This window comes from Peromyscus leucopus, chromosome 16_21, assembly GCF_004664715.2.
Source record: "Peromyscus leucopus breed LL Stock chromosome 16_21, UCI_PerLeu_2.1, whole genome shotgun sequence".
NCBI lineage: Eukaryota > Metazoa > Chordata > Mammalia > Rodentia > Cricetidae > Peromyscus > Peromyscus leucopus.
Genome location: NC_051084.1, coordinates 69,658,305 through 69,685,444, shown reverse-complemented (window position 1 = coordinate 69,685,444; position 27,140 = coordinate 69,658,305). Strand labels below are relative to the sequence as shown.

At 40.9% G+C, this 27,140-nt stretch overlaps 1 protein-coding gene across 1 annotated transcript in view; it reads right to left on the bottom strand.

Annotated features, from left to right (window-relative positions):
- Efhb (EF-hand domain family member B) overlaps positions 1-17,766 on the bottom strand; it is a 59,400-nt gene extending 41,634 nt beyond the window's left edge. Inside the window, exons 1-5 of the mRNA XM_028890197.2 lie at positions 16,732-17,766; positions 10,488-10,550; positions 9,403-9,546; positions 6,965-7,145; positions 1,755-1,865 (exon numbers count right to left, since the gene is read on the bottom strand). Of these exons, the coding sequence (XP_028746030.1) occupies positions 1,755-1,865; positions 6,965-7,145; positions 9,403-9,546; positions 10,488-10,550; positions 16,732-17,595 (1,363 nt within the window). The 5' untranslated portion in view covers positions 17,596-17,766. The remainder of the gene's footprint in view (positions 1-1,754; positions 1,866-6,964; positions 7,146-9,402; positions 9,547-10,487; positions 10,551-16,731) is intronic.
- Positions 17,767-27,140: the final 9,374 nt, after the last annotated feature.

Sequence of the window (27,140 nt, the reverse complement as noted above, 5' to 3'; positions counted from 1 at the left end):
CAGAGAGGCTAAAGGAGGACAATAGGGCTTTTTTGCATAACCAAGTGCAGTGAGGACTGGAGCAGAATTCCAGAGGCAGACACAGAACCACGTGGCCAGAGATAACAGAGGAAGACAGAGACTCTGTAGAGGGTAAAGCAGATCTCTAGGAGAGTTTTCTGAGAGCCAGGAGTAAGGAGCTAAGAAGGCAAAATGGAGGATGAAGGGGCAGAGGACATAGATGAGGTCAAAGGCACAGGAGCTTACTAAAACTATGAAAATAGGAAAAGTGGGCACAGAGAGGAGTTGAATGTGAGGATGGAGCTGAAACTGTATAGAGTTTTGTCGTAGAGAAATTAAACGGACCAAAAAAAAAAAAAAAAAAAACAAAAAACCATGGTGTATGTAGATTCCTTTCCCTCAGATAACCCCATGCCAGATGAAGTGTCTTTCCCAGGACTCTGGGAGGAATTTTCTCAGGGTTGGTCTTGGGAAAATTCAGTTATCTTTGTTATCTTTACTTAATAGCTGATGGTTGTTGTTCTAGGCACCAGGCTAAGAATTTTTGCATGTACTCATCTCTCACAAGGATACCATGCCACTGAAGAACTAAGAAGGATTGATGATCAGGTATGTAAACTCTCAAGTCAAGTTCTAAGACAGGATTTGAACCTACCCTATCCAATCCATAAACCTGCACACTTGGCCAAGATTGGTGTTGCATGCCCACAGTCCCAGCTAGATGGGGTAATGAGAAGGAAGGATTACTTAAGTCTAGGAATTTATGAGAATCCTGGGCAATACAGGTTCTTCTTTATGTATGGTAAGGGGTGGGGCTGAGATTGTAATAAGAAATCATTAAAACTAAAAACCACTAAATAGAATAAGAACATATAACATATCATCTGATGTTTCCCTTTACAATTGTTTGGTATGTGCATGTGCATGGTGGGGTGAGGAGTGTACCACAGTGAACATGTAGAAGACAACTTTTTATACTCTGCTCTCTCAACAGCTTTATGTAAGGTCTGGGGATTAAACTCTGGTCACCAGGCTTGCATGATAAACTCCCTTACCTGATGAACCATCACTACAACTGATTTTTCATTTTAATAATACATGTATGTCTACATTTCTTTTATTGTTGTCCTTGCTGTTTTGAGGCAAGTTCTGTCTCACTGTAGCCAAGAACGATCTAGAATTCACTCTGCAGCCCAGAGTCTTCAAACTTAAGGCATAGCCTCCTGAATGCTGAGATTATAGGAGTAAGTTACCGTGTCTATTTCTTTTCTTTATTTTTTTCTATTTATTTACTTACTTATTTTTCAGAACAGGGTCTCACTATATAGCCCAAGCTGGCCTAGAACTCACGGAGATTTGCTTGCCTCTGCCTCCAGAGTGCTGGGATTAAAGGCCTGTGCCACCATGCCTGGCTCTTTATTGTTTGTTTACTTGCTTGCTTGCTTATTTTTTAATATACAGCTTCACTATGTACACCATGCTAACCTGACACTTGGAATCCTCTCTCAGCCTCTTGGGTGCTGGGATTATAATCATGTAACACCATGCCTAGCTAGTTCTATATTTTATGAATTTGTTACATTAATCTATGTGTTCTCAGCTACCAAGATTTATGATGCTATGAATGATAGTAAATTGCCTCCTATTGACCAATCTCATCATCCATCAGGGGTCTAATTTCACAAACATTATGCTGTCTTTTTGACAAATCTGAAGGTCCCATATCCTCAGCCTCAATTCATACTGAGTCTTACCTGCAAAATAATCATGGTGAGAGACAATGTACAAATCGTGTCCTTTCTGTCCTTCTTTAATCACATCTTCAAAGGATTTTGGTGGATTCACAGTGTCACTAGCAGACAGTTCTGAAGGAAGAATCAATGAGATCAATATTAAGGGCTCCTACATATTTGTTGTGTATATACTACAGCAAAAGTCAAATGTGGTCTAAGTTAAATAAGCTACACAGAATGTCTTAGAGATCAATCACATGGCCAATATAAGTGAATGTTTATAAGCAAAAACAAGATGAGCTGGACATAGTGACACATACCTAGACTCTCAGCACTTAAAGGTGGAGGAAGGACCAGGATTTCAAGGCTGGACTACATAGTGAATTTGAGGCTAGCCTGGGCTATGTAAGACCCTGTCCTAAAAGAGTGGAGTGAAGGAGAGAGAGGGAGAAGGGAGGAGGAAGAGAGAGAGGGAGAACGGAGAGGAAGACAGAGGAGGAAGAAGAGAGGAGGAGGAGAGGGCAGGGGAGAGAATGAGTCTATGTATCATTTTGCTATAGAGACCTGAGAATTCTGAAGATCAGAACTCTGCCAGAGCCACTCAAGTTATCCTCCACCATACTCCAACTCCAGTTAAATTCTCAGTCCTGAGACTTTAGACAGTTGTGCTTTATTTTATTCCCAACTTCCTAAGAGAATGCAAGCAAATCTGAATTAAAAGTTAGCAACATTAATGTCCAGTGGGATGTGATGTACAAATTTTGGGAGCTGTAAATGGGAGCATAAACATCTAGTCTATTTTCATCTGAATCTCTATTCTCATCATAGCCAGAGATAACAGGGAACTCATGGAGTCAAGAAGAAATTCCTCTTCCCACAAATCCTCAGTTTGCATACAGTGAGTTGTTTTGTTTCACTTACTATTCTTCTCACAGGGCAGAGTTGGGAAATCTGAAGCTTCAGGCTAGTCTGGGATATACAGTAAGACTTCATCTTAAAACAAAAAGTGAAAAGATCCCTGGGAATGCAGGTTAGAGGCAGAACACTTCCCTAGCTTGTTCAAGGCCCAAGGTTTAATTCCTAGTAGAGGAAAATTTCCTATAAAACACTACTTAAAGATTTTTAGATGTTTTATTTTTAATGTTCAAAGAAATAATATGTCTCTTCTTGAATGATAATTCAAGCCCCACAGCATGGCTTACATCTGTAATCCTAGTGCTTGGGAAATAGAGGCAGAAAAATCAATTTGAGTATGAGGCTGAACTACAGAGTAAGACATCTTGTCTTGCAAACACAAAAAAAAATAAATAATTTGAGGAAGAGCACTAAGTTGAACGTAATGATGACTATATCCCATTGTAGAATATTATTTTATGATGTGTTACTTTTGCTTATGCTGTGGAACATTTGTTTAATGATGCAAAGATGTGTTGCATTTTTTTTATGCTGCATTTGTTTAACTCTGTGAAGCTGTGTTACTTTGCCTGATGGTCTAATGAAGAGCTGAACAGACAATAGCAAGGCAGGAGAAAGGATAGGCAGGGCTGGCAGGCAGAGACATAAAAGAAGAGGAGAAATCTGGGAGGGAGAAATTGAAGAATGAGAAGAGAAGGAGGTGGACAATAGGAGCTAGCCACCTAGTTATACAGACAGCCACAGAGTAAGAGTGAAAGATTTACAGAAGTAAGAAAAAGAAAAAGCCCAGAGGCAAAAGGTAGATGGGATAACTTAAGAAAAGCTGGTAAGAAACAAGTCAAGCTAAGGCCAGGCATTCATAAGTAATAAAATGCTCTGTGTGTCATTTATTTGGGAGCTGGATGGCAGGCCCCCCAAAAGAGCAAAAACAACCAACAACAATATCCTTCAAGTGCTCTGACAGAAATGTTGCCAGTATACAGTGTGCTCATATTTCAGGATCAAAATGACTAGCATGAGAACCCTGGGGGTACAAGGCATGGTAGACCACATCTTTAATCTCAGCAGTCCAGAGGCAGATGTATTTCTAAAAGTTCGAAGTCAGTTTGTTTTACATAATAAGCACCAGACATAGTAAACAAGACCCTGTCTCAAAAAAATAAAATATACAAACAAAGCAAAACAAACATATAGAAAACCCTTGGAGGGCTGGAGAGATGGCTCAGAGGTTAAGAGCACTGACTGTTCTTCCAGAGGACCTGAGTTCAATTCCCAGCAACCACATGGTGGCTCACAACCATCTGTAATGAGATCTGGTGTCCTCTTCTGGCCTGCAGTCACATATGCTGTATACATAATAAATAAATAAATCTTAAAAAAAAAAAGAAAGAAAGAAAGAAAGAAAGAAAGAAAGAAAGAAAGAAAGGAAAGAAAACCCTTAGAACGTTTCTCACAAATGGTTCCAATGGAAGTAATAATGGGCCTGTTTTGCTTTCAGGGATTCAATGAAGCAAATAGAAACAGTGCTCCTTTTGATGTGTGAATCATTATAGCCATTGATACACATTTTGAAGCAGTGGTTTTAGAGTTTTGTTTGCTTCTTTGAAAAAAAAAAAAGGTCTCATGTATAGCCCAAGCTAGCCTCTACCTTGCTATGTAAGTGAAGATGACCTTGAATTCCTCATCCTCCTGCATCAGCCTCCTAAATGCAAGGATTATAAGTGTCTACCATCATACCCAGATGAGTATTAGAGAGTACTTTCCCTATTTAAAAAATGTAAACTAATCCTAGATAGTAGTTACTATGTAATTTCTGTAGTTCTGTCTCTATCATCATCATCATCATCATCATCATCATCATCATCATCATCATCATTGTGTGCATGCATGCATGTGCATGATGAGGGTGGCACTTTACATGGGTTCTAATGCTCTATCCCAAGTTTCCAGACTTGCACAAGTGCTTTACTTTCTGAGACATCTCACTGGCCCATATGATTTTTGAAAGTTTATATAAATAGGATTTTTGTTTCTGTTGTTTTGAGACAGGGTCAGTAACTTGTGATACCCTGTCTATACTTCCTGAGTGCTGGGATTACAGGTATGTACCATCCCACATGGTTTGTGTGGTACTGGAGACCAACCAGGGCTTCTTCATGTTAGGCAAGTGCTCTACCAACTGAGCAGTGTCCCCAGCCTATAAGTAGGATTTTTTCACTCCTACTTTTCCATGTCTGCTTTCTATTGCTGTGATAAAGACCATAACCAAAAGCAACTTGGGGAGGAAAGGGTTCATTTATTTTATATATTCCAGGTCACAGTTCATCACTGAAAAATGTCAAGGCAGAAACTCAAGCAGGGTGGGAACCTGGAAACAGGAAATGAAGCAAAAATCATAGATAAATGCTGGGTATTGTCTGTTCTTTATGACTCATTTAGCTTGTTTTTTATTTATTACTTTTTAATTGTGTGTATTTGCATGTCTGTGTGTGGCTATATGCACGTGAGTGCAGGTGTCCTACAAGGCCAGAGGCATCAGATGCCCTGGAGCTGGAGTTACAAGTATGAACCACTCAATGTGGGTCCTGGGAACCCAACTCAGGTCCTCTGGAAGATCAGTACACACTCCTAATCACTGAGCTATCTCTCTAGCCCCTCAGCTTGCCTTTTTATGCAATTCAGAACCACCTGCCTATGGATGGCATCACCCTTAATGGACTTGGCTCTCCCACATCAATTATGAATCAAGAAAATACCCCACAAATTTGCTTGCAGGACAATATGGAGATATTTTCTCAATTGAGATTCCCTCTTCTCAGTGACTCTAGATTGTGCCAAGATAAGAAAAATTAACCAGCACACTACTAAAAAGAAAAAGATACTTTATCTTTTCTATAGTACATTTTTAAGCAGAACAAACATATTTACTAAAGCAAAAATGAGAAAGAACTTTCACAGTTCAAATTTTGACAGATTTTAACTCTACAGCTGAGATAATAAGATACCACAGCAGACTGTTGCATTCTAAGAATAATCTCTTTTCAGAGCAAATATTACTACCTAAAAGAAAATAAAATAATGGACTTTTTAGTTTAATGAGACCCAGCAACATGATAGGGTCTTTTAAAAAATAGCCTATTGAAAAAAAAAGAAAGAAGGAAAGAAAAAGCGAGGTTGTCGAGTGGCTCAGGTAAAATCACTTCTGCTCAACTTGGGTTTGACCCCCAGAGCCATGTAAGGTGAAAGGAGAGAGCTGGCTCCACAAAGATGTCCTCTGACCTCCTTGAGAACTATGACGCACATGCCCCACCCATCCACCAAGTAATAAATAAAAAGAAATTATAAAAAGAAGAAGGCTTGTGATCAATTCTATTATTTAAAAAAAAAATTGTATGTGTTGAGCAATGAGGTGTGGTGTCCTATGTCTGTAAACTGGCACTTTGGAAGTTGAAAGTAGAGGTTTGCCATTAAGTTTGATGCTTACCTGGCCTTCTGTCTCTCAAACACAATGAGTTTGAAGCCAACTCGGTTTAATGAAAAAGGGGGTGGAGAGTTCTATTCCATCTCAAAATCAAGTGTGAAAGTTGAAATTACACTCTGGCCCGTTAGTTTAATATGTAGGTATGCACGGACCTGAGCTTAATCACCAGTAACTAAGAAAAAGACACAACAGCACAAATAGATATTCAGGGAAGCTCTGAGTTGATCCTGATGCCAGTTTCTCTGAGTCTCCTGTCATATTACATCTGCTATACTTAACTGTTTCTCCATTGCAAAGCCAGAATTCTTATTGTCTTGGCTGTCACACAGAAACCCTGTAAGAATTTGGGTTCAAAAAATAACCTTAAAAGAAAGAAAAAATGACAGAAAGGCAGAAAGGAAGGGTGGGAATGAAGAAGAGAGGGAAAAGGAAGAGAGGGAAGAAAGGAGAGAGATCTTGCTGTGATACCATCTTTTTACTTTTACATGGAGAGTAACTTCAAGAGTCACTCTCTGTATGTCTTTTTCTGAGTACTATGTCAAGATAAAGACTAACTAGAAAAAAAAATAGAGGTTTAAATAAAAGCAAAAAACAAAAAGTAAAAATGCAAAAATGGTACTGTAGTTAGGGGCAGAGAGCATGTGATGTCCACTGTAAACAGGGATAGCTGGTGATAAAAGAATGGTCTAACCAGAAAACAGCGTATTTCAAGATGATGAGCATCTTTCATTCTTAAAAATTCTTCATATCATCAACAAAAATATACCAGTGACATTTGTAATCCAGTTTCATATGACATATTTTCCCATCTCCTCCTACCCCTTAGTTCCATCACCTCTGATAACTGGTGTCCCAAATGTTGTGTTCATTACATCCAGTCCTTTAGGCAATCCTGGTGTTTGATCATGAGATTTTCCCAATGGTGCCCGTTGATTGCTAAAATATATAGATTCTTTTTTGTCTTTAATTTTCTGTTGAAATGTGGTAATGGGCTGTGGGTTTACCAATGTGCTCACCTAAAGAAATTATAGAGTGTAAAGTATCAAAACAAGTATATGTAAGAAAATGAAAATCCTAATGAGATGAAAATATGATTAAAACATTACTTCCCCATCATCATTGGTTTGCTTACCTTCCTATGAACTGACAGAATCAGTAATGAAAATTTTAACATACCAGATCCAGAACTTTCAGCTAGGACTATAATCCCAGCTCTTGGGGGAACTGAAGCACCAGGATACCAAGATCCAGGATGGAAAGGACTACAGAGAGAGTGCAAGGCCACATGGAGATATGAATCAGTATTAGACTGCTCATAGGGCTGTAAGTTCAAGCCCTAGAGCCAGAAAAAAAGTCAAAACTAAAAAAAGAAAAGAAAAAGACAGAGAAACAGCTCAGCAACAGAGCACTTGCCTAATAAGACATAAAATAAAAAGTAAATAAATAAAAACCTTTCAAAGTAGTTCTTATGCAAGGAGTTCCCAAGTTATTGACTCAACCACTCGAGAACAGTAGGCAGGACAAGCATAGGACACAAACCATTTCCAAACATTTTCTCAAACATATGCATTCCAGATTGGGCTTGATGACACTGTACTGTTATCCCAGCACTTGAGTAGTAAAGACAGGAAGATTGAGGCCAGCCTGGACTACAGAATAAAAAAAATGCAAAGGACAAAAGATAAAAATAATAGCAAGCACAGTAGCACACAACTTTAGTCCCAGCACTTGGGAGACAGAGGCAGGCGGATCTGAGTTGAAGGCTAACCTGGTCTACAAAGTGAATTTCAGGACAGTCAGGGCTACACAGAGAAACCCTCTCTCAAAACAAAACAAACAAACAAAAAGATAGCAAGAAACAGGGAGACAAGAAGAGAAAGAAGAGAGAGATGCTGGGCACAGTACATTGTCTCAAAAACAAAACAAAAAAGGGCCTGAGAGATGCATTCACAGGTAAAGGTTTTGTGAGTTTTGTACAATGTGTGAAGCTATATTGCTATGACTAGTTAAATAAAGAGCTGAATGGCCAACAGCTAGGCAGGAGGTGTGGGACTTCCAGGCAGAGAGGGGAAGTAGGGGGAGGAGAGGAGATGCCAATGAGATGGGGGGTGGTACGCAGAAAGGATATGATTAGACATAAATAATGAAAAAGGTAAAAAGCCATACGGCAAAACATAGATTAATATAAATGTGTTGATTTAAGTTATAAGAGGTAGTTGGACAAGCCTAAGCTAAGGCCTAGCTTTCATAATTAATAGTGTCTCCCTGTCATTGTTTGTAGGCTGGTGGTCCCAACAAGAAAGTATATTACATAAAGTTACTTGCCACAAAAGCCTGCAAATTTAAGTATGATCCCCAGAACCCATGTAAAAGTGGAAGGAGAGAATCAATTCTAGTTGACCTCTGGGTCCCTACATGCATGCCCACACACAAACAACACATACAGAGACACACACATAAATATTAATTAACTAATTTTTTAAGACTAAGAAAATGGCTCAGCAGGTAAGGGAGCTTGTTGCCAAGAGTGATGATCTGAGTTTATTCCCCAGAAATTACTTGATGGAAAGAAAGAACTGACTCCCCCAAGTTCTCATCTGACCTATACACACGTACTCCATACATGTACTCCACACATGCTGTAACATGTACACACACACACACACACACACACACATACACACACACACGAAAAGATTTTTAAACAAACAAACAAAAAACAGACTAATCAGTGATCAATGAGAGGGCTGGTGATTGGACTCACTGTAAGTAGTGTTTACCCAGCTCAGATAAGACCTTGAGTTCCAGTTTTAGCCCCATCAAAAAAGTTAAATAAAGGGCAGGTAACAGATATAGAAAGGAAGATAGGAAGGCAGATAACTAAACAGACGACAATTATAGCCAGGTACCCAGTATCAAATATTGATCCCATGTCCACTCAAGATCTATATATACTCTCTGTTGTGCCTATGGGAAAGAGCAACCAATCTTGGTCTCTTTATGGCTAACAAAGTGTGACATTTCTCTTTACTGGGAAAATGGGGAACAGTGAAGTCTGCTGTTTGAACCCCACTTCCTTCACACGTTCTTAGTTCCTGCTGCTTGAAAACTCAACTCATTGCCCAAGACTAGTGTTTTTAGAGGACAGAATGAGGAAAGAAAATGCACACAGGAGTTATGAATTTCACTTATGCCTTTATTTGTGCAACTTTCTAACTTGGTAAATTAAAATAATGCAATGTAAATCAATAAGAAAGAAAAAGAAAGGTTTACCGGTAATGAAATTTTAGATCTTATTCCATGTGTCAAATAAGGTGCAATTTGGGGATCGTTTGCTCTGCCATAAAATACTCTTTCTGCTCCAGGAGGTGGATACCTGAAGTTGAAATACTTTTTTGCCTCTGGGGGAGTAATAAGCTGGAAAAAGTGAGACAAGGAAACAAGACCATGAAGCACAAATATTAAAATATCAATTCACCTTCTCTAAGCAGTGCTGGCTATCTGAGTAAAGAAGGAATTTCATCCCCAAATGAAGACATGTCCCCTAAAATCTGTTTACTGGTGGAAATAAAATACTTCAAGTATTATCGTTTGAGTGGCTAAAGAGATGGCTCAGTCATGAAAAGCATTTCTGTTCTTACAGAGAACCCAGATTCAGTTCCAGCATCCACACAGTGGCTCAAAACTCTGTAATTCCAGTTCCAGGGGATCTGGCAATCTATTCTGACCTCTGTAAGCACCAGGCATGCATGTGGCACACAGTCATAAATTCAGGCAAAGCACTCATACACATAAAATAAAAATCAACTTTAAAACATTTTTTAAGATTATAATTTAGGAGGCTAGAAATGTATGAGTGGATCTATACTCAGTACCCACTTCAGGTGGCACATACAGAGTCACCTGTTACTCCAGCTCCAAATAATTTAATAACCTTTTCTGGCCTCCATGGACACCTGCACACATGTGGCATATATTCACACAGATCTCTCTCTGTGTGTGTGTGTGTGTGTGTGTGTGTGTGTGTGTGAGAGAGAGAGAGAGAGAGAGAGAGAGAGAGAGAGAGAGAGAGAGAGAGAGAGAGAGAGAGAGAGAGAGAGAGATCAGGAAACATCCAGGCTACAACCCATCCCATTATTCCTACCGAAACACATTGAATTCCAGAGTTTTTTGGTGAACTACAGGGAATGTAAACTTTAATTTTCATTTTCTTGGACAAATCAATAGACATCTTTAAAATATAGTAAGAGTTCAAAATTGACCACACTGAATCTGTGCACTCGTTCACGGGAAAGCTGAGAATTCAGTCTCCTACAGCTCTTATTCAAGATACAAACGAAAGGCTAGGAAGTGCTTACCCTGGGAAGCTTTTCAGTCAAACAGGTTGCAACTCTGTATCCAACTGGCTTAACTTTTCCTGCCTTAGAGGGAGAAAACATTGATCATTTCACTGTGAAAAAAGCATTTTAAAAGAATGGACTTTACTTCAAACTTGGTCTGTGCCTTAAATGCTACAAAGAGTATTTTTTAAACTACAATAAAATAAATAGACAAATAAATAATAAACAAACAAAAGGGAGAAAATCATCCAGTAATTCTGGAAATGTTCTGAGGTATTACTTGCCTTCAACAGGGTGTTTTTCTGCTTTGTTTGTGTCTAGAACTGGCTTTGTAGTACAGCGTGACCTTGAATTCCTAATTTTTACCTACATCCCTGGTGCTGGGATTATAGGTGTTTATCATGTCAATAAGGCTTTTTGTCTGTTTTTTGACAGAGGGTTTCTCTCAAATTTATGGCAATTCTCCAGCCTCAACCTCCTTGGGGCTGGGATTACAGTCATTACCATGCTCAGTCACAAACAATCTTAACATTTTTCACTGGTTAATTATTTCACATCCAAATATGTGAGTATATCTGTGTGTTTCCAATACAAATTTGTTTTTTAAGATACAGATCTTTTTATGTAGCCCAGGCTGGCCCCTAATTCACAATTCCCCTGCCTCAGCCTCTAGACGTGCACAAACTCTCACGTAAACCCAGAAAACACATTTTTGATATGTGAAGGCATGTTATCTGTAGCCCAGTCCCTAGAGGGAATAATCCAAATCTTATTTGGCTTTGCCCACTTGTTTGTAACTTGGGTCTTATCTATCCTTCCTTTGCTCAGTGCAAAGCTTTTAAAAATGAACTCCCAGAAACACAACACATATATCACTCTCCTTTATCTATTTCAAAGTGGCTGATATTTTGTAATGTGCACATTGCTCTTTTAAAAACTGAAAGAATTGGGAACTCAGCATGGTGGTTCATTCCTATAATCCCATCACTTGAGAGTCTGGGCATCCCCAAGAATTCAAGACCAAAACAAAAAGAACAAGGGCTAAAAATGTAGCTCAGTTGGTAGAATACTAGTCTAACATGCATGAAGTCCCAGGTTTGACCACCAGCACTGTATAAACCAGGCATGCTGGGACATACCTGCACTCTCAGGACTTTGAAGGGAAAGGCAGGAGGATTAGATATTTATGCTCATCACCAACTACATAAAGACCGAGACTAGTCTGGGATATAGGAGACCCTGTCTTTAAAAAATTAAAATATCCTCTAAGAATAAAAATAAATCACCTAAAATATTCAATGGATTATTTTGAGCAGAGCGTAATGAAAATCAATAGACACATGAGTCCTCTTCCCTACTCTTGCTCTGCTTAAAAGTACCATGTTGACTTGCTTTTATGAAGTGTTCCCAAACTCAACAAGAATAATTCTCAGCACCTGAGGACAGTCCATGGAGATGATCCTGCATAAACAGACTTCTGGTTTCATTCTGTTGCTGTGTTAAAACACTGACCAAAAGCAATGTAGGGAAGGAGAGTGTTTATTTGGCTTACACTTCCAGGTAACAATCTATCAAGGGAAGTTGGGGCAGAAACCCAAGCAGACCTGCCTGCTAATTTACACCTCTGACCAAGGAACTCCCAGGCAAGACAGTACAGTAGAAACCATGGAGGAATGCTGCTTGCTGGCCCACTAGCTCATGCTTAGCTTTCTTATGCAGACCAGGACCATCTGCCCAAGGAATGGAACAGCCCACAGTGGGCAGGGGCCCTCCTCCATCAGTTAGCAATCAAGACAACCCCTCTACAGGCCTAACTACAAGTACTACAGACCAATCTAATCTGGGCAATGCTTCAACAGAGTCTCTCTTCTAGGGCAACTCTAAGCCAGTGTTTCTCAACCTGTGGGTCGCAACCCCTTTGGGGGTTGAACAACCCTCTCATGGGGTAGCATATCAGACAGTTGGCATAACACATTATGATTCATAATAATAGCAAAATTACAGTTATGAAGTAACAGTGAAATAATTTTATGGTTGGGGGTTACCACAACATGAGGAACCATATTAAAGGATCAAAGCGTTTGGAAGGTGAGAACCACTGCTTTAGGCTATGTCAACTTGACAGGTAAAGTACACAGAATCTACCAAAATATCCTGTGTCTTGCATTATTTCTTCTGAAATATTTCCTAGTTTCGTCTCCATAATCTATCATTCCTTGAAGACTAGTCTCCTCCCTCTCCCTCTCCCTCTCCCTCTCCCTCTCTCTCTCCTCCTCCCTCTCCCTCTCTCCCTCCCTCCCTCCTCCTCCTCCTCCTCCTCCTCCTCCTCCTCCTTCTTCTCTCTCTCTCTCTCTCTCTCTCTCTCTCTCTCTCTCTCTCTCTGTCTCCTTCCTGACTGCCCCCTCCATCCTCTTCCCCCATCTCCTTCTCTTACCTCTCTATTGACCAAGCTGGTCTGAATTTACTCTCCTCTTACCTCAGGTTCCTGGGTAGCTGGGATTCACAGGTATGAGCCACTGTGGCCAGCTTCTCAACCTCTCTTTTGTTAAAATAATAAGTCTCTGAGTCTAACTATCCATTTAAGGCTCACTTATTTTCTGTGAACCTCTGTGCATATAAATGATGTGCCACTTTTCTGGTTAATCTTTCTTCTAATAATTGAATTCATATTTCTGCAATTCATAAACCAAAAATAGCAGTGTAAAAGCTTGTCTTTGCAATGATTCAGTGAAAACCATCTTGTAGGGGTTCCATCCCATACCAAATAAAACAGTTCTGTATTATATAGTGAAATTTTTGTTTATTAGCTAAATGAAAAAAAAGACCATTTTTTAATGTTCAAATAACTGTGTAAAAGGGCATTTGGTGGAAGAGTCACAGGAAAGTGCAGACTTCATCTTTCTGTTGGCCCGTTTAAACACTGCTGATCACTGTTCGTCCTACAGCCAGGCTACCCTTAATTTGTGTCAATCCTCCTGCTTCAGCCTACTGAAAGCCGGGATTACAGGCCTGAGCCACCCCACCCAACTAGTGACTGTTTCCTTGACCTTCTCTTTGCTGTCCTTTTAAAGAAGCTAAGGCAGAAAGCTTGCCAATTTGAAGTCAGCACTGGCTACAGAGAGAGGGAGGAAGAGAGGGTGGGAGAGGGAGAGAGTTGGTCAGAGATAGTGTGCCACACATGCATGATGACTCACAACTATAATCTTGTCAATTTAGAAAGCTGAAGCAAAAGCAACGCTGTGAGTTCCAGACAAGACTGAGATGCTATATAATGAATTCCAGGCTAGCCTGCACTTCAGTGTAAGATGAGACTCTGCTTCAAAATATAATCATGTATATACATATACATATATATATATATACATATATACAATGTTGTAAAAAAAAAAAAAAAAAGAATGTGTGATGGTGGCACACACCTAAAGGACTAGGGAGGCAGGCGGATCTCTGTGAGTTCAAGGCCAGCCTGATCTACAAAGTGAGTTCCAGGATAGCCAGGGTTGTTACACAGAGAAACCCTATCTCAAAAAAACAAAACAAAACAAAAAGGTGGGGGGAGAAAAAAAGGAAGGAAGAAAGGAAGGGTAAGTGGGTGGAGGGAAAAGTGGAAAGTGGCAGAAGCAGACATTTTAGAACTACTCACTTTGGAAGCTGTCTTTGTTTTTATTGCTTTGATGAAACACTATGTGGTGTTTCAAAAAGCAAGTGTGGGAGGAAAGAGGTTTATTTCAGCTTATACTTTCATATCACTGTTTCATCATTGAAGAAAGTCAGGACAAGAACTCAAACATGGCAGGAACCAGGAGTCAAGACTGATAGAGGCCATGGAGGAGTGCTGCTTACTGGCTTGCCCCCTGGCTTATTTAGCCTACTTTTTTAAGAATCCAAGACCATCAGCCCAGGTATAACACCACCCACAATGGGCTGGGCCCTCCCCAGTCAATCACTAATTAAGAAAAATGCACTACAGCTGGATCTTACAGAGGCATTTCCTCAGTTGTGTTTTGAGATAATTATTGTTTCAAGTTGACATAAGACTAGCCTGCACAGAAGCCAAAGGCTAGAATACATGTGTGTTTGAGGCCAGATCAGAAACTACAAGCAACAGAACCAATCCAGAAAGAACAGGCACACAGAGAGGAGAAGCAGTGGCTGGGGAAGCCCAACTACAGACCAGAAAGCAGAGTGGGTCGAAACAAAAGCGCAAACTAAGCCCCATGGGGAACAAAAGTCCACTGCACCCAGACAAAACTCTGAAGGATCCCTATGAGTTTGTTAGCAGAATTTTGTCTTCAAATCTCAGCATATGAGCTCTACTCAGAATGCCTAAGGACCATTAAAGCAAGAGATTTGCTGTAACTTCCAGGCCAGCCTATAATCCTAATACTCCTGAGACTGAAGCGGGAGGATTAGGAGTTTAAGATTATCCTGGACCATATGAGACCCTGTCTGAAAAATAAATAACCAACAACAAAAATCATCTCTTCGCCAGGTGCTGATAGTGCATACCTTTAATCCCAGCACTCAGGAGTCAGAGGCAAGTGAATTGAGTTCAAGGTCAGCCTGATTCAGGACGGCCAGGGCTATGCAGATAAACGCTGTCTTGAAGAAAAAAAAAGTCATTTCTTCATTGAACAATCTTAGCCCTGCCTAGCTCTGAGGATGCTGGCTCAAGAGGATGGAAAGGTTCGAGGCCAGCCTAAAATACATAGATTCTGTCTCGAAACACAAACGTCTTCTCTTCTTCGGGGTGTAGCAAGTTTGAGGGCAGCGTGGGCTGCATTACACAACACTGTGTCTCAAACAACAAAACAAAGATAAAGCAAGAACAGTTTGGTTATCCTGTAGCTTACCTACAGTGGCTTATCGTATCCAGAGTGAATATTGGGTGGTGAGGAAAAGCAGTCCTACAGCTAGAATGCAGAGCTGCTTGCAGGCTAAGCAGGCAGTCCTCTGAATTAGAGATTGACACCTTCCCCTGGATTTTTTTTTTTTTTTTTTTGGTTGGTTGGTTTTGGTTTTTGAACAGGGTCTGACCCTGTAGCCCAAAGTTAGCGTGGAATTCATGACAATCTCCCTGTTTTGCCTATCCCAGTCTAGGGTCACCACCACAGCGCCTATCCTGTTCAGAAATTATTTCTCTGAGCTTTGTGTTGAAGAATGCATTTCCATGAAGGAGAAAACATATTTTTTATCTTCCTTTTGACACCTGTGAAAATTCATTCTGTCAATCACTGGATTAAGCCTAAACCTCCAGGGCAAAGGACATAGACTTTCCCATCTCATGTTGCCCTGTTCTAGCACAGTGATGACTGCAAGTGTTTGCTGGAAGAAGAGACAACACCCTGAGTGAATAATAAACATAAGAAAAGTGCCTCTCCCCGTTCATCATAGAAACATTAGAAATCTTGATAATGTCAACGTATGAGAGGGTTGAGGAAATAGAAATTGGGGTGTGTAAACAGCAGCACACTAACATCTAGGATGGTAGGCAGAGAATTCAAAGAAATAGAAGGAATTTCTGAAGAGAGTCCAATAGCAAAGGGTTATTAGAATCTGTACTAGTTCCGGACAGGGGTGGTATTAAATGTCTTTAATCCTAGCAATTGGAAAGCAGAGCCAAGTGAACCTTGAGTTGGAGGCCAGTCTGATCCAGGACAGCCAGGCCTACACAGAGAAACCCCATCTCAAAAAAACAATAATAATAATAAATATATTCTTTAAAACATAATAATCAGTACTGGCTAGTTTTGTGTCAACTTGACACAAGCTAGAGCCATCAAAGGGGAGGAAGCCTCAATTGAGAAAATGCCTCCATAAGATCAGGCTGTAGGCAAGCTTGTAAGGCAGTTTCTTAATTAGTGATTTACAGAGGAGGGCTCAGCCCATTGTGGGTGGTTCCATCCCTGGGCTGATGGTCCTGGGTTCCCTACAAAAGCAGGCTGAGCAAGCCAGTTAGCAGGACCCGTCCATGGCCTACATCAGCTCCTGACTCCAGGTTCCTGCCCTGTTTGAGTTCCTGTTCTCACCTCCTTTGATGATGAACTGTGATGTCAAAGAAAAACTCTTTCCTCCCCAACTTGCCTTTGGTCATGGTGTTTCATCATAGCAATAGAAACTCTAACTAATCCCAGCAAAAACTTGGTTTCTCCAAACACAAACAAGCCTCACTACTGTATCATCTCAGTAAAGACATGGCTACCACATATTCAAGGAGAAATTCTAGGAAAAACAAAAGAACAAACAAACGACATGAACTTACACTTGGCCAGCAAGGCATCCGATCAAAGAATTTCCCAGCGTATATGGGTCTGATGTGGGCTGGAGCCTCTACTCCAGGTTCCATGGCCGCAGACTCCTTTTTCTCTTTAGGTTGTTGGGCAAATGGGCACTCAAAAGGTTCTGTTACTAAGCCTATTTGAGGCTCTGCATTCTTGGCTTTACCTGGTTCCTGGGTTTGTGGTAACCCAATGTCTACCTCCGCAGGGGGTGTCTCTTTGTAGGGGTTCACCACAACACAGGGGGGCTCTTTTTCCAGTTCTTTTTTGAGTTCCAAACCTACAACAGGCTGCTCTTCCACTGTAGCATCTGTCCACGCAGGTCCAAAGGCGACAGGCCTCCTTGTGCTTCCCGCGGCCTGTGGACTTGCACACACTGTGCCCAAAGGAGGCTGTTGTGTGCCTCCGTAGGGAAGCTGAGGTGGCAGGCCCTCGTTTTCTGACCCTGCTCTTCCTGGTAACACACCCAGAGGTTTGGGGCCCTGGAAGGTGGAGCCCCTGTAGAGTCCTAAATTACCCAATTCCGTGGGTGTCCTGGAAATAGTATGTCTTTCTAATCCTACTCCAAGAGCATGGCACGGTGGTGATTTTGAATCTGGTGATGCCATCCTCTCCCTCCATCTTCGATTTTGTCCTAGTCTCATTTCAAGCTCCAGCTCCTTGGGAGATTTTGAATCCCTAATTGTCCTGTCTATTATATCGTCCTTCTGTTCCTGGGTGAGTCCCACCTCCATGATTTCAGGTGCCCTCATCCTTTCCCGGGAACTCATCTCTAACCGGGAAGCTGGACTTGGCTCCAGGGAAGTTTGCAAAGTTTTCGGGGACCCCACTCTCACGAATGAACACATTCTCCCGGTACTCCCTGCTGACTGCTTCTTGCCTGCTGCGTTACACCTTGGGGAAGGAGAGTAGATAGTCTGTTTACCCCGTTACCTGGGAAACAAACTTGGGGCGGGGCTTGGCGAGCAATTCTTCCCGGTAACTCAACCCGCCCATCCCTCATTCATAGTGCCTCAGTAAGTTCACGCCTTCTTTTTCCCCTCAAACCCCGGTTTCTTTCTTCTTTCTTTTTTTTAAAGAATATTATTTTTAATTATCTGTATGTGAGTGTGAGTGTGAGTGAGTGAGTGAGTGTGTGTGTGTGTGTGTGTGTGTGTGTGTGCAGATGTCAGAAAAGCCACATGCGTTGTGGACCCAGCCACTGAAGTTACAGGAAGTTGTGAAGGGGGCTAGGAACCAACTGAACTCTCCACAAGATTTTAACCGCTGAGCCATCTCCCCAATATCAATCTGTGTTCACCTGAATCCCCAACACCTCCCCCACAAACCTCCGGGTTTCTTTTTACTATAGAAGACAAAAATAAAAATAAAAAAATAAAACTTGAGTGAGGTGGCTTTTGGATACTAAACCTAATGTTTGTCAAGTTCTCTTCAGTTTCCCAAGTTATACAGTCCTATTATGATGGTTTTAGTAGACTGAGCCAGGCATGATGGTATATAACTGCAATCACAGAACTCAGGAAGCAGAAGCAGAGGGGTAGCCATGAGTTCAAGGCTAGCCTGGAGTAAAAGAAACAGGGAAAGAGGAGGGAGATACAAACACAGAGAGATAAATTCTGTTCTGAAGGCCATTTGCCTCTTCATTGGTGATCTGGGAGCAAATATTTTGTGGCGACTGCTTCTTTTAGGTGTTCCCTTGCCCCCAAGTATCTCCAGTGCTTAGAGTTATCTTAGTGCTAAAGAATCAGGAATGGGCAGGGTCTATTATCACATACCTTTAATCTCAACACTCAGAAGGCTAAGGCCAGAGGATCTCTGAGTTCTAGGCCTGTCTGGTCTGCAAAGAAGGTGCAGGCCAGCAAAGGCTACTTGGTTACTTAATGAGACTGTCTCATAACCACCACACCCACAACAACAACAATAAAAAAATCACACCTACACACCCATTCTCCCTACAGTTGACACTGCACACTGATATCCAGAATCTCGGCCAGCCAGTTCTATCTGCAGCTCCAAAGAACGACAGTAAGGCCAGTGAGATGGCTCAAGCAGATAAGAGCACCTTCTACCAAACCTGATGACCTGAGTTCTACCTGCAGGACCCACACACCAACTCCTTTGAGCTGCTCTCTGATCTCCACGTGTGCCCCATGGCAACCTCCATCACCCCAAATAAATTAAAATGTAGCGAAAAATTTTAAAGAATTATTTTAAATTCTATAAAGTTATATTTCACAGCTGTAGTATAGAAGTATCTTTTTCTTATAGTGACATCTCAAAGTCCTTAGATGACTAGGCTTCAAATTATATTAAGTGTCTATGTTGAAGTTTGAAGGCCAGGCATAGCAACACAAGCCTGTAACCTCAGCACTCAGAAGACAGGCAGGGTAACTGCACATTCAAGGCCAGCTTGACCTGCATAGGAAGACCCTATCTCCATCAAAACAGTTGAGCTATAACACAATAACACATGTTGTATTTTATAAACATGACAACTCAACTTTATTGCTTTTCAACGTGGGAGATTACATAAATTGAAGTTGCATTTTTTTGTTGTTTTGTTTTTCTTAGAGATGAGATATATTGTAGGCTAAACTGGCCTCTACTTTAAAATTCTATGTCAGCTTCTCAGTAAGAGAAGACTCTTCTCAATAGAAACTAAAATTATACTTATGTTCTATCACAGCTTCAATCGGATATTTTTTTTCTCTTTTTGGGGGTTCGAACCAGGGCCTCCTCACACATGCTAGGAAAATGCGCAATCACTAAGCTATACTCCAGCCTTTTTACATTTTGAGACAGGGTCTGTTTAAGGTGTTTATGGTGGCTTTGAAGTAATCCTGCTTCTTCATCTTCTAAAGTAACTAAGATTATATATCGGACTGAAAAATTTTTATTTAAATGTGTGTGTATATATGTACTTGTGAGTACATACATAGGAACCTTGCAGAGTCCAGAACAGAGTGTTGGATTCCCCAGAGCTGGAGTTACAGGGAGCTGTGAGCTGCCCGACTTGGAAACTTGGATCTTCTGCAAAAGCTATATGAAGTTTTAACTACTGAGCCATCACTCTAACTCCTCACATATACACACACACACACTGCCTTTTTGTTCTGTTTGGGTTTTTTTTTGTTTTTTCAAGACAGGGTTTCTCTGTGTAACCCTGGCTGTCCTGGAACTTGCTTTATAAACAGGTTGGCCTTGTACTCAGACATCCATCTGCCTCTGCCTCCTGAGTGTTGGAATTCAAGGTATTTGCCACCATCTTCCAGCTAGGATAATGATTTACATGGAAGAAATTGTCAGAATGAAGCTTATTTCTCTGCATGCTAAATCCCATATGTAAAATGAATTAAATTTCAAAAGAAATTAAAAGAATGTTAACTGAATAAACAAAGAAGGAAGACAACAGAACACCAACCACGACCTCCCTTCACCCACCCACATCTCCTGTGGAACCCACAGACCCTCCCCCTCTTTAACTCCCTTGCTCCCTTGTTGCTCTGTCCCAGATGCAGACTCCAGCAGGCGCCCTGGTAAGCCACAGGCTACTCTTGCCAAGGAAGCAGATAGGCCATCTGCAGATCTTCCCCTCTCTTTCTGTTTCTTTAGATCCAACCCCCCAAGTCTCATTGCCAGCACTATAGTAGACCCTCAGGGTTGATATCTCTTCACTGTCTTCCCCCATTCCAAGGAGAGGAAATAAGCAATCCTGGTTGAACACTTTGCTCTCCTCCCTCCTGTGAACCCCTTCAGACCTCTAGCCTAGCCCCATTCCTAAGTGTCAACTACTAATACCCAGAAATATCTTTTACCTAGAACCTCCAGTGGTCACAACTATCAGGTCCAAAAAATATTTCCTACCAGTCAACACACAGCCATCACACTCTTCAAAAATCCAAAGAAGAAACAGAAATCAAGGAACAAAACACCTACCCAATAAAGACAAATCTAGAAATCAGCACCTAGACCTATAATCATCCCAATCCCAGATGTCTAAAAGTCAGTGTAAAAACAGTCAATAACAGCTGTTAGGGTCCACCAGAAATCCTGTAAAAGAACACCAGATGGGATGCAATCAGCAAAAGCATTTACTATCTTGGCAAAATTGGTGACCCCCAAGAAAAGCTTGCAGGCTCTTTTATACACAACTAAAGGATTCTAAAAGCAGTGTGATCATTCTACCTAGGATTCGCTTACACAAGTGGCAGTCATACTAATACGTTTCTAATTGGTTAGGGCTAGCAGGGGTGGGCTAAGGCTATAGCTTTTCCATTCTTGGACAAATCCCAGGCTTTGCCCTTATTTGGCTGTCACCTGTGGGGGTGGGGGTTGGCCCAGGCATAGTATGCGCAGTTCCCCTAGGTGGAAGAGACAGGAACTGAGGCCTAGTTCTTAACTGAGTTATTAGGAGCCTGTCATGGCATTTGCCTGGCCTTCTCAACAGTCATGACAATATGTCTACACTAGAGCCTAGCTATCCTACCACAGCAGGACCTGAATGCTCCAACATAGCTAAAGCACAAGAAAAAGAACTTAAAACCTCTGTGAAGATGATAGAGGTCCTTAAAGAGGAAATTAATAAATATCTTAAATAAATAAAAAAAAAAACCACAAACAGTAGAAGGAAATGAATAAGACTGTCCAAGACCTGAAAACGGAAATAGAATCAGTAAAGAAAACCCAAACAGGGAATTCTGGAAACGAAAAAGTTAGGAATTTTTACAAGAACTGCAAAGACAAGCTTTACCAACAGAATACAAAAGATGGAAGAGACAATCTCAAGCGTTGAAGATACAATAGAAGAAATAATCAAATGCATTGATCAGAGAAAATTTTAAATCTAAAAAAGTCTTGACATAAAACATCCAGGAAATATGGGATTCTAGGGAAAGACTAAACAAAAATATAGGAATAGAGGAAGGAGAAGAATTACAGCTTAAAGTCCCAGAAAATACTTTTTCTTATGGCTAAAAAAGCTCCATTTTATGCTAGGCATCCATCTTGGTACCCACGGGTTGTTTGTCTCTAACTCCAGTCCCTAGGGGATAAGTTCCCAGTAACCCTGACTCAGTGACACCCACCCAGAAATGTACAGCTGTGACTTACTTGTAATGATATGACTAATTGCTTTTTTGGCTTCTGTAACTTGCTTACACAGATATAGGATTGTTTTGAGTTGCCTTAACCATTTAACTTGGCAGAACAGACAAGATTTTACTTACTTATACAGATAGTGAAGGTCTCATATGTTTTTTCCCTGAAAAATCCTTCCCCAAACTCCTCCTACAGGACAATTTCAAATTTGGCTCAGAGATTGTTCAGCCTGCTAGCAGCTAATCAACAAATCTTTTAATTATAATTGGATTGAGTCTATGTTCTTTTCCCAGAGGTTACAAACTCCATACTATTTGGAGGCCCCAGTGAGATCCCTAGGAAACCCCAGACTCATGGCCAGTAGTCTGAGATAGGCCCCAGAAAGAACATGTCCAGGGTGGACTTGATATTCCCTGGGGATCCCAGACTGCAACTGCCCCAAAGTTGCAAACTGAAAGTAAGAATTGCTGGTCAATGTACTTCTGAAGTTTGGGTGATTCACAGTGAGTTGTTCTGTTCTATTTTGAAGTCTGGACATTTGGAGAGACAAAAGGCAAGATCTGACAAAATTGTAGATCTGGGGCAGAGAGGATTCTCTATTGTGTTGGCTTTATTGTGGCAGTTTTACTCTGTGAGGAAAAGTCACGAGGCATGACAAAACCCATTATCAAAGCAGAGCTTTATTAACAGAAGGGAAAGACAGAAGAGAGAGTAACCAAGCCTGTGGAAGACATGTGCACATAGAGAGAGGGTAGAAGAGGAGGAAAAGGAGAAGGAGGAGGAGGAGGAGGAGGGGGAGGAGGAGAAGGAGAAGGATGGAGGGGTCTTTGTCCAGCTTCTTATGAATTCCGCTGCACTCGTGCATATGGGCTTATGGAGCTACGCCATGCATGCGCAGATTGCATGATCACACTGCACGCAAATTATTCGATCACACAGTGCACGGATTACATAAGCACCCTTGCTTGGCTGCTGAATTGCGAATGTGCTGTCATGTAGCTGGAGGAGGGGCCAGGAATTCCAGCATATTGTCCTTCAGGTTTTGGTGTAATAGTGAAGGTGGCTATGATATGTCTGAGTTAGTCTGTTTTTTTGTTTGTTTGTTTGCTTCTGATTGTGTTGCTGTAGTGTCTTTTTCTGTCGTTCTCTGTTGTCTGTTGGGTTGTTTTCAAGTTTTGTTGCAGAGATGGGAATTAAAATGAGCACAGCCAAAATTCCTCTGAGCTGCATCCAACATTTTCAGGATTTCTGTGAGGTAGACTGCTCCTAGGCTAGCTCCTCACTGAAGCATGCTCTGTCTCTGTCCTGCTGTGGATATCACTCTATATAAATAAAACACTGATGGCCAGTGACCAGGCAGGAAGTATAGGCGGGACAAAGAGAGAGGAGAATTGGGGAAATAGGAAGGAGGAGAGACACTGCAGCCACCACCAGGACAAGCAGCATGTAAAGATGCCGGTAAGCCACCAGCCACGTGGCAAGGTATAGATTTATAAAAATGGGTTAATTTAAGATAAAAGAACAGTTAGCAAGAAGCCTGCCACAGCCATACAGTTTATAAGTATTATAAGTGTCTGAGTGACTATTTTATATGTGGATTTGGGGTCTGTGAGGCTTGTTGGAAGCTGGAGAGAAGCCCTCCAGCAACAAATGGCGCCCAACGGCTTGAGTTTCCACCTTAAACCTGAGAATATTTAATAACCAATTCTAAACAGAGCCAAAACCAGTTTCCTGCTTCATGTCTCATAAGGGCAGCTAGATACCACAAAACTCGGGTTTGAACTACTGGTGGGTTCCTGGCGTTTGTGTTTGACCAGCAGTATGGCGGTATGAGGCGTCTACCAGCGGCACATTACGCTGTGTGGTAGATTTAGTCTTTACTAGTATTTAAAAAAAAAAAAGGTTTCTGGGCTACACGCTGCTTTGATAAAAGCTTAGACCCACGATTTCTGAGACTTGATGACTCACAGAACTGGCAGAAAACGCCATGTTGGTAAGCTGAAATGGGCGGAGCCAGCAGCCACACTGCCGTTTCAGTCTTAGAATGGTGCAGTTTAAAGCAATAGGCTCAAGGTAATATAAAAATAAGCCACATAAAGATGGCTACCACACAGAAAATCTGGATTATGTTCTCTTTGATATTCGTAACTAAAGAAAAACATTTGATTGCAAAAGCTGTTGAGTTATGCCAAAATGTATATTTTAAAGGTACCTTGACTTCAAAATTTGGATTTAAGGATATGTTGCTTTGGAAAAGAGGTTCTGCTTTTGTTTCCACAGAAAGCAGAGGCTGTGGATTTGTTCCAGATTAAGATACATCAGGTTTCACCAGCCAAGACCCCCTGAAAGGTCTCCGATGACACCATGGTCCAGATGTTCCAACATCCAGAGTGGTTTCAAGGCAACTGGTTCACACAATACAGCCTCATGGACTACCCCATAGGCCTAAAATTTTCTTTGTGTCCCCATAAGAGATAGCACCCCCTCCAGCAGGAAGTAGTAAGAGATGCTACGCCCAAATTCCCAAATATACCAAGCTGGCTTTAGAGGTGTAATTGGCTCACTCCCCCTCTAAACCCAGACATATTGCTTAAAAAAAAAATGGTTAAGAGATTCTTGTGTCCTAAATCAGAAGAACCCTCTGGTGTGGGACAGAGAAAAAACAATATTTTTCTTTAAAACAGGTTGATTATAAACTTGATCTCTTTCTAAAAAAGAAAAGGGGATATGATATAGATATATAGGAGGATATAGAGATGATAAGATAAAAGGGTAGATTAATGAAACTACTTTTAAAGAACAACTTGTTTAAAATGTTTCACACTGGTATCAATTTTAGTTTATGTTTAAAATATTTTACATTGGTATAAATTTTAGTTTATTGATACAAACTTGAAGTTAATTTTGTTATACTATATATATGTGTGTATATATATATTTCTATTCTTGTTTGAGGTATTATGTTTATATAACTCATTTAAAATTGTAATGGATAATTAAAAATAGATTAATAATTAGTCATCTATGATAATCATATTGTAGCCATGTTAGTTAAGTATTCTAGGCATACATAGATATATTTCAGATAGATAGGTAATCTTCAAACACTTCATAGACCTAGAGAATATGGCATTTAAATAACTTAAAATTCTGTTGATGTGAGACACAATTGCTCCTGGCTGCACCAATTGATCCCGAGAGAATGTTGGGCTTCTAAGACATTTCCATTTGGAAGTTTGTCTTTTTGGCACAAAGTGGCCTACTGGGCAAAGAACTGCCCTTGCCTTGACAGCTGACAGTACAAATGCAGTGCTGTCCTTTCTAGATAAACAGCACACAAGAAAAGCGACCACTGTACTCTGCCAAGACAGGGTAAGATGGTCTCTCGGAATTCCTGCTTCTGAAAATGGTCTGTCAGATACTCTAGGCCTGTAACCAATTTGAATGCACCAACAATGCTGAGACACATTAGGTGAGTGTCCAGGCTGCCAGCTGTCTTGGTCTACTCTTGCCACCGCCAGGACAAGCAGCATGTAAAGACGCCGGTAAGCCACCAGCTACGTGGCAAGGTATAGATTTATAAAATTGGGTTAATTTAAGATAAAAGAACAGTTAGCAAGAAGCCTGCCACGGCCATACAGTTTATAAGTATTATAAGCATCTGAGTGATTATTTTATATGTGGATTGTGGGACTGTGGGGCTTGGTGGAAGCTGGAGAGAAGCCCTCCAGCAACACTGTCCCTTTCATTGGCTCACAGGAACCTGCTATTTATGTCCCATGGGTACACCAGGTACCCTACGCCATCCTGTTTGAGATCCTTTTCCTTCACTCTGCTTCTGAACGATGTCTTTTTCCAAGTTGTCCTATCTCCCAGCTGGCTCCTGTCTCCAACCATGGAAGTCTGGCTGAGGCTACTGCCTAGCTGCTGGGCTAGGGTGATATGGGTGCCTGGTGTGCAAACCTAGTGGGCACCATAAGCCCCCTCTTCTGTTGTCTGCAGCTCTCTATGCTGCTACAGCTGGCCTGCCCCCAGAAATCTTATCTCTAAGCCTTCTTTATACTCTGCTTGCTCTGTCTCTCCATCACTGGATTAGGTTTTGTAGGGATTAAGTGTCTTTAGGGTATGTTTAATATTAAACTATTGTTTTATAGTGTTCTACATTATTAAAAAGCTGGCTCTGGAAGTGTAGTATGGCCTCCCTCTTCCAACCAAACCTCAGAATAATGTGAATAGAGGAAGGAGAAGAGTCCCAACTCAAAGACCCTGAAAATATTTTCAATAAAATCACAGAAGAAAATTTATAGGTAAATTTTAGGTTAGGACCTAAAGAAGAAGATACCTATAAAGGTACAAGAAGCATACAGAACACCAAATAGATTGGACCAGAAAAGAAAATCCACTTGGCACATAATAGTCAAACCACTAAACATACAGAACAGAGAAAGAATATTGAAAGCTGCTAGGGAAAAAGAGCAAGTAACATGTGAAGGAAGACCTATTAGAATTACATCTAATTTCTCAATGGAGACTCTAAAAGTCAGATAGGCCTGGACAGATGTGCTGCAGACTCTAAGAGACCACAGATGCCAGCCCAGACTACTTTACCCAGAAAAACTTTCAACCACTATAAATGAATAAAATAAGATATTCCATGATATCTGGGCAGTGGTGGCAAGTGGCTTTAGTCCCAGCACACAGGAGGCAGAGGTAAGCAGATCTCTGTGAGCTCAAAGTTAGCCTGGTCTAAAGAATGAGTTCCAAGACAGCCAGAGCTATACAGAGAAACTCTGATTTGAAAACAAAGAAAGAAAGAAAGGAAGAAATTCCACGATAAAGCCAGATTTAAACAATATCTATATACAAACCCAGCCCTACAGAGACTTTAGAAGAAAAACTCCAACCTTAGGAGGTTAATTATACCTATTAAAACACAAGAAATAAATAATCTTAGACCATCAAAATCAAAAGAATGGAAACACACACCACCACCAACAACAACAACAGCAACAAAGACAAAATGACAGGAACTAACAATCATTGATCATTGATCTCTCTCAATATCAATAGTCTCAATACCTGAATAAAAAGACACAGACTAACAGAAAGGTTGCGAAAACAAGATCCACCCTTCTGCTACATGCAAGAAATAAACCTCAAGATGTGCTGTTAAGTCACTAGTGTGAGACTTTTTTTTCTCTCTCTTTTTTTAATGTAGGAATGTAGTGCTATGACCTTTCCTCTTAACACCATTTTCATTGTGTCCCATAAGTTTGGGTATGTTGTGTGTTCATTT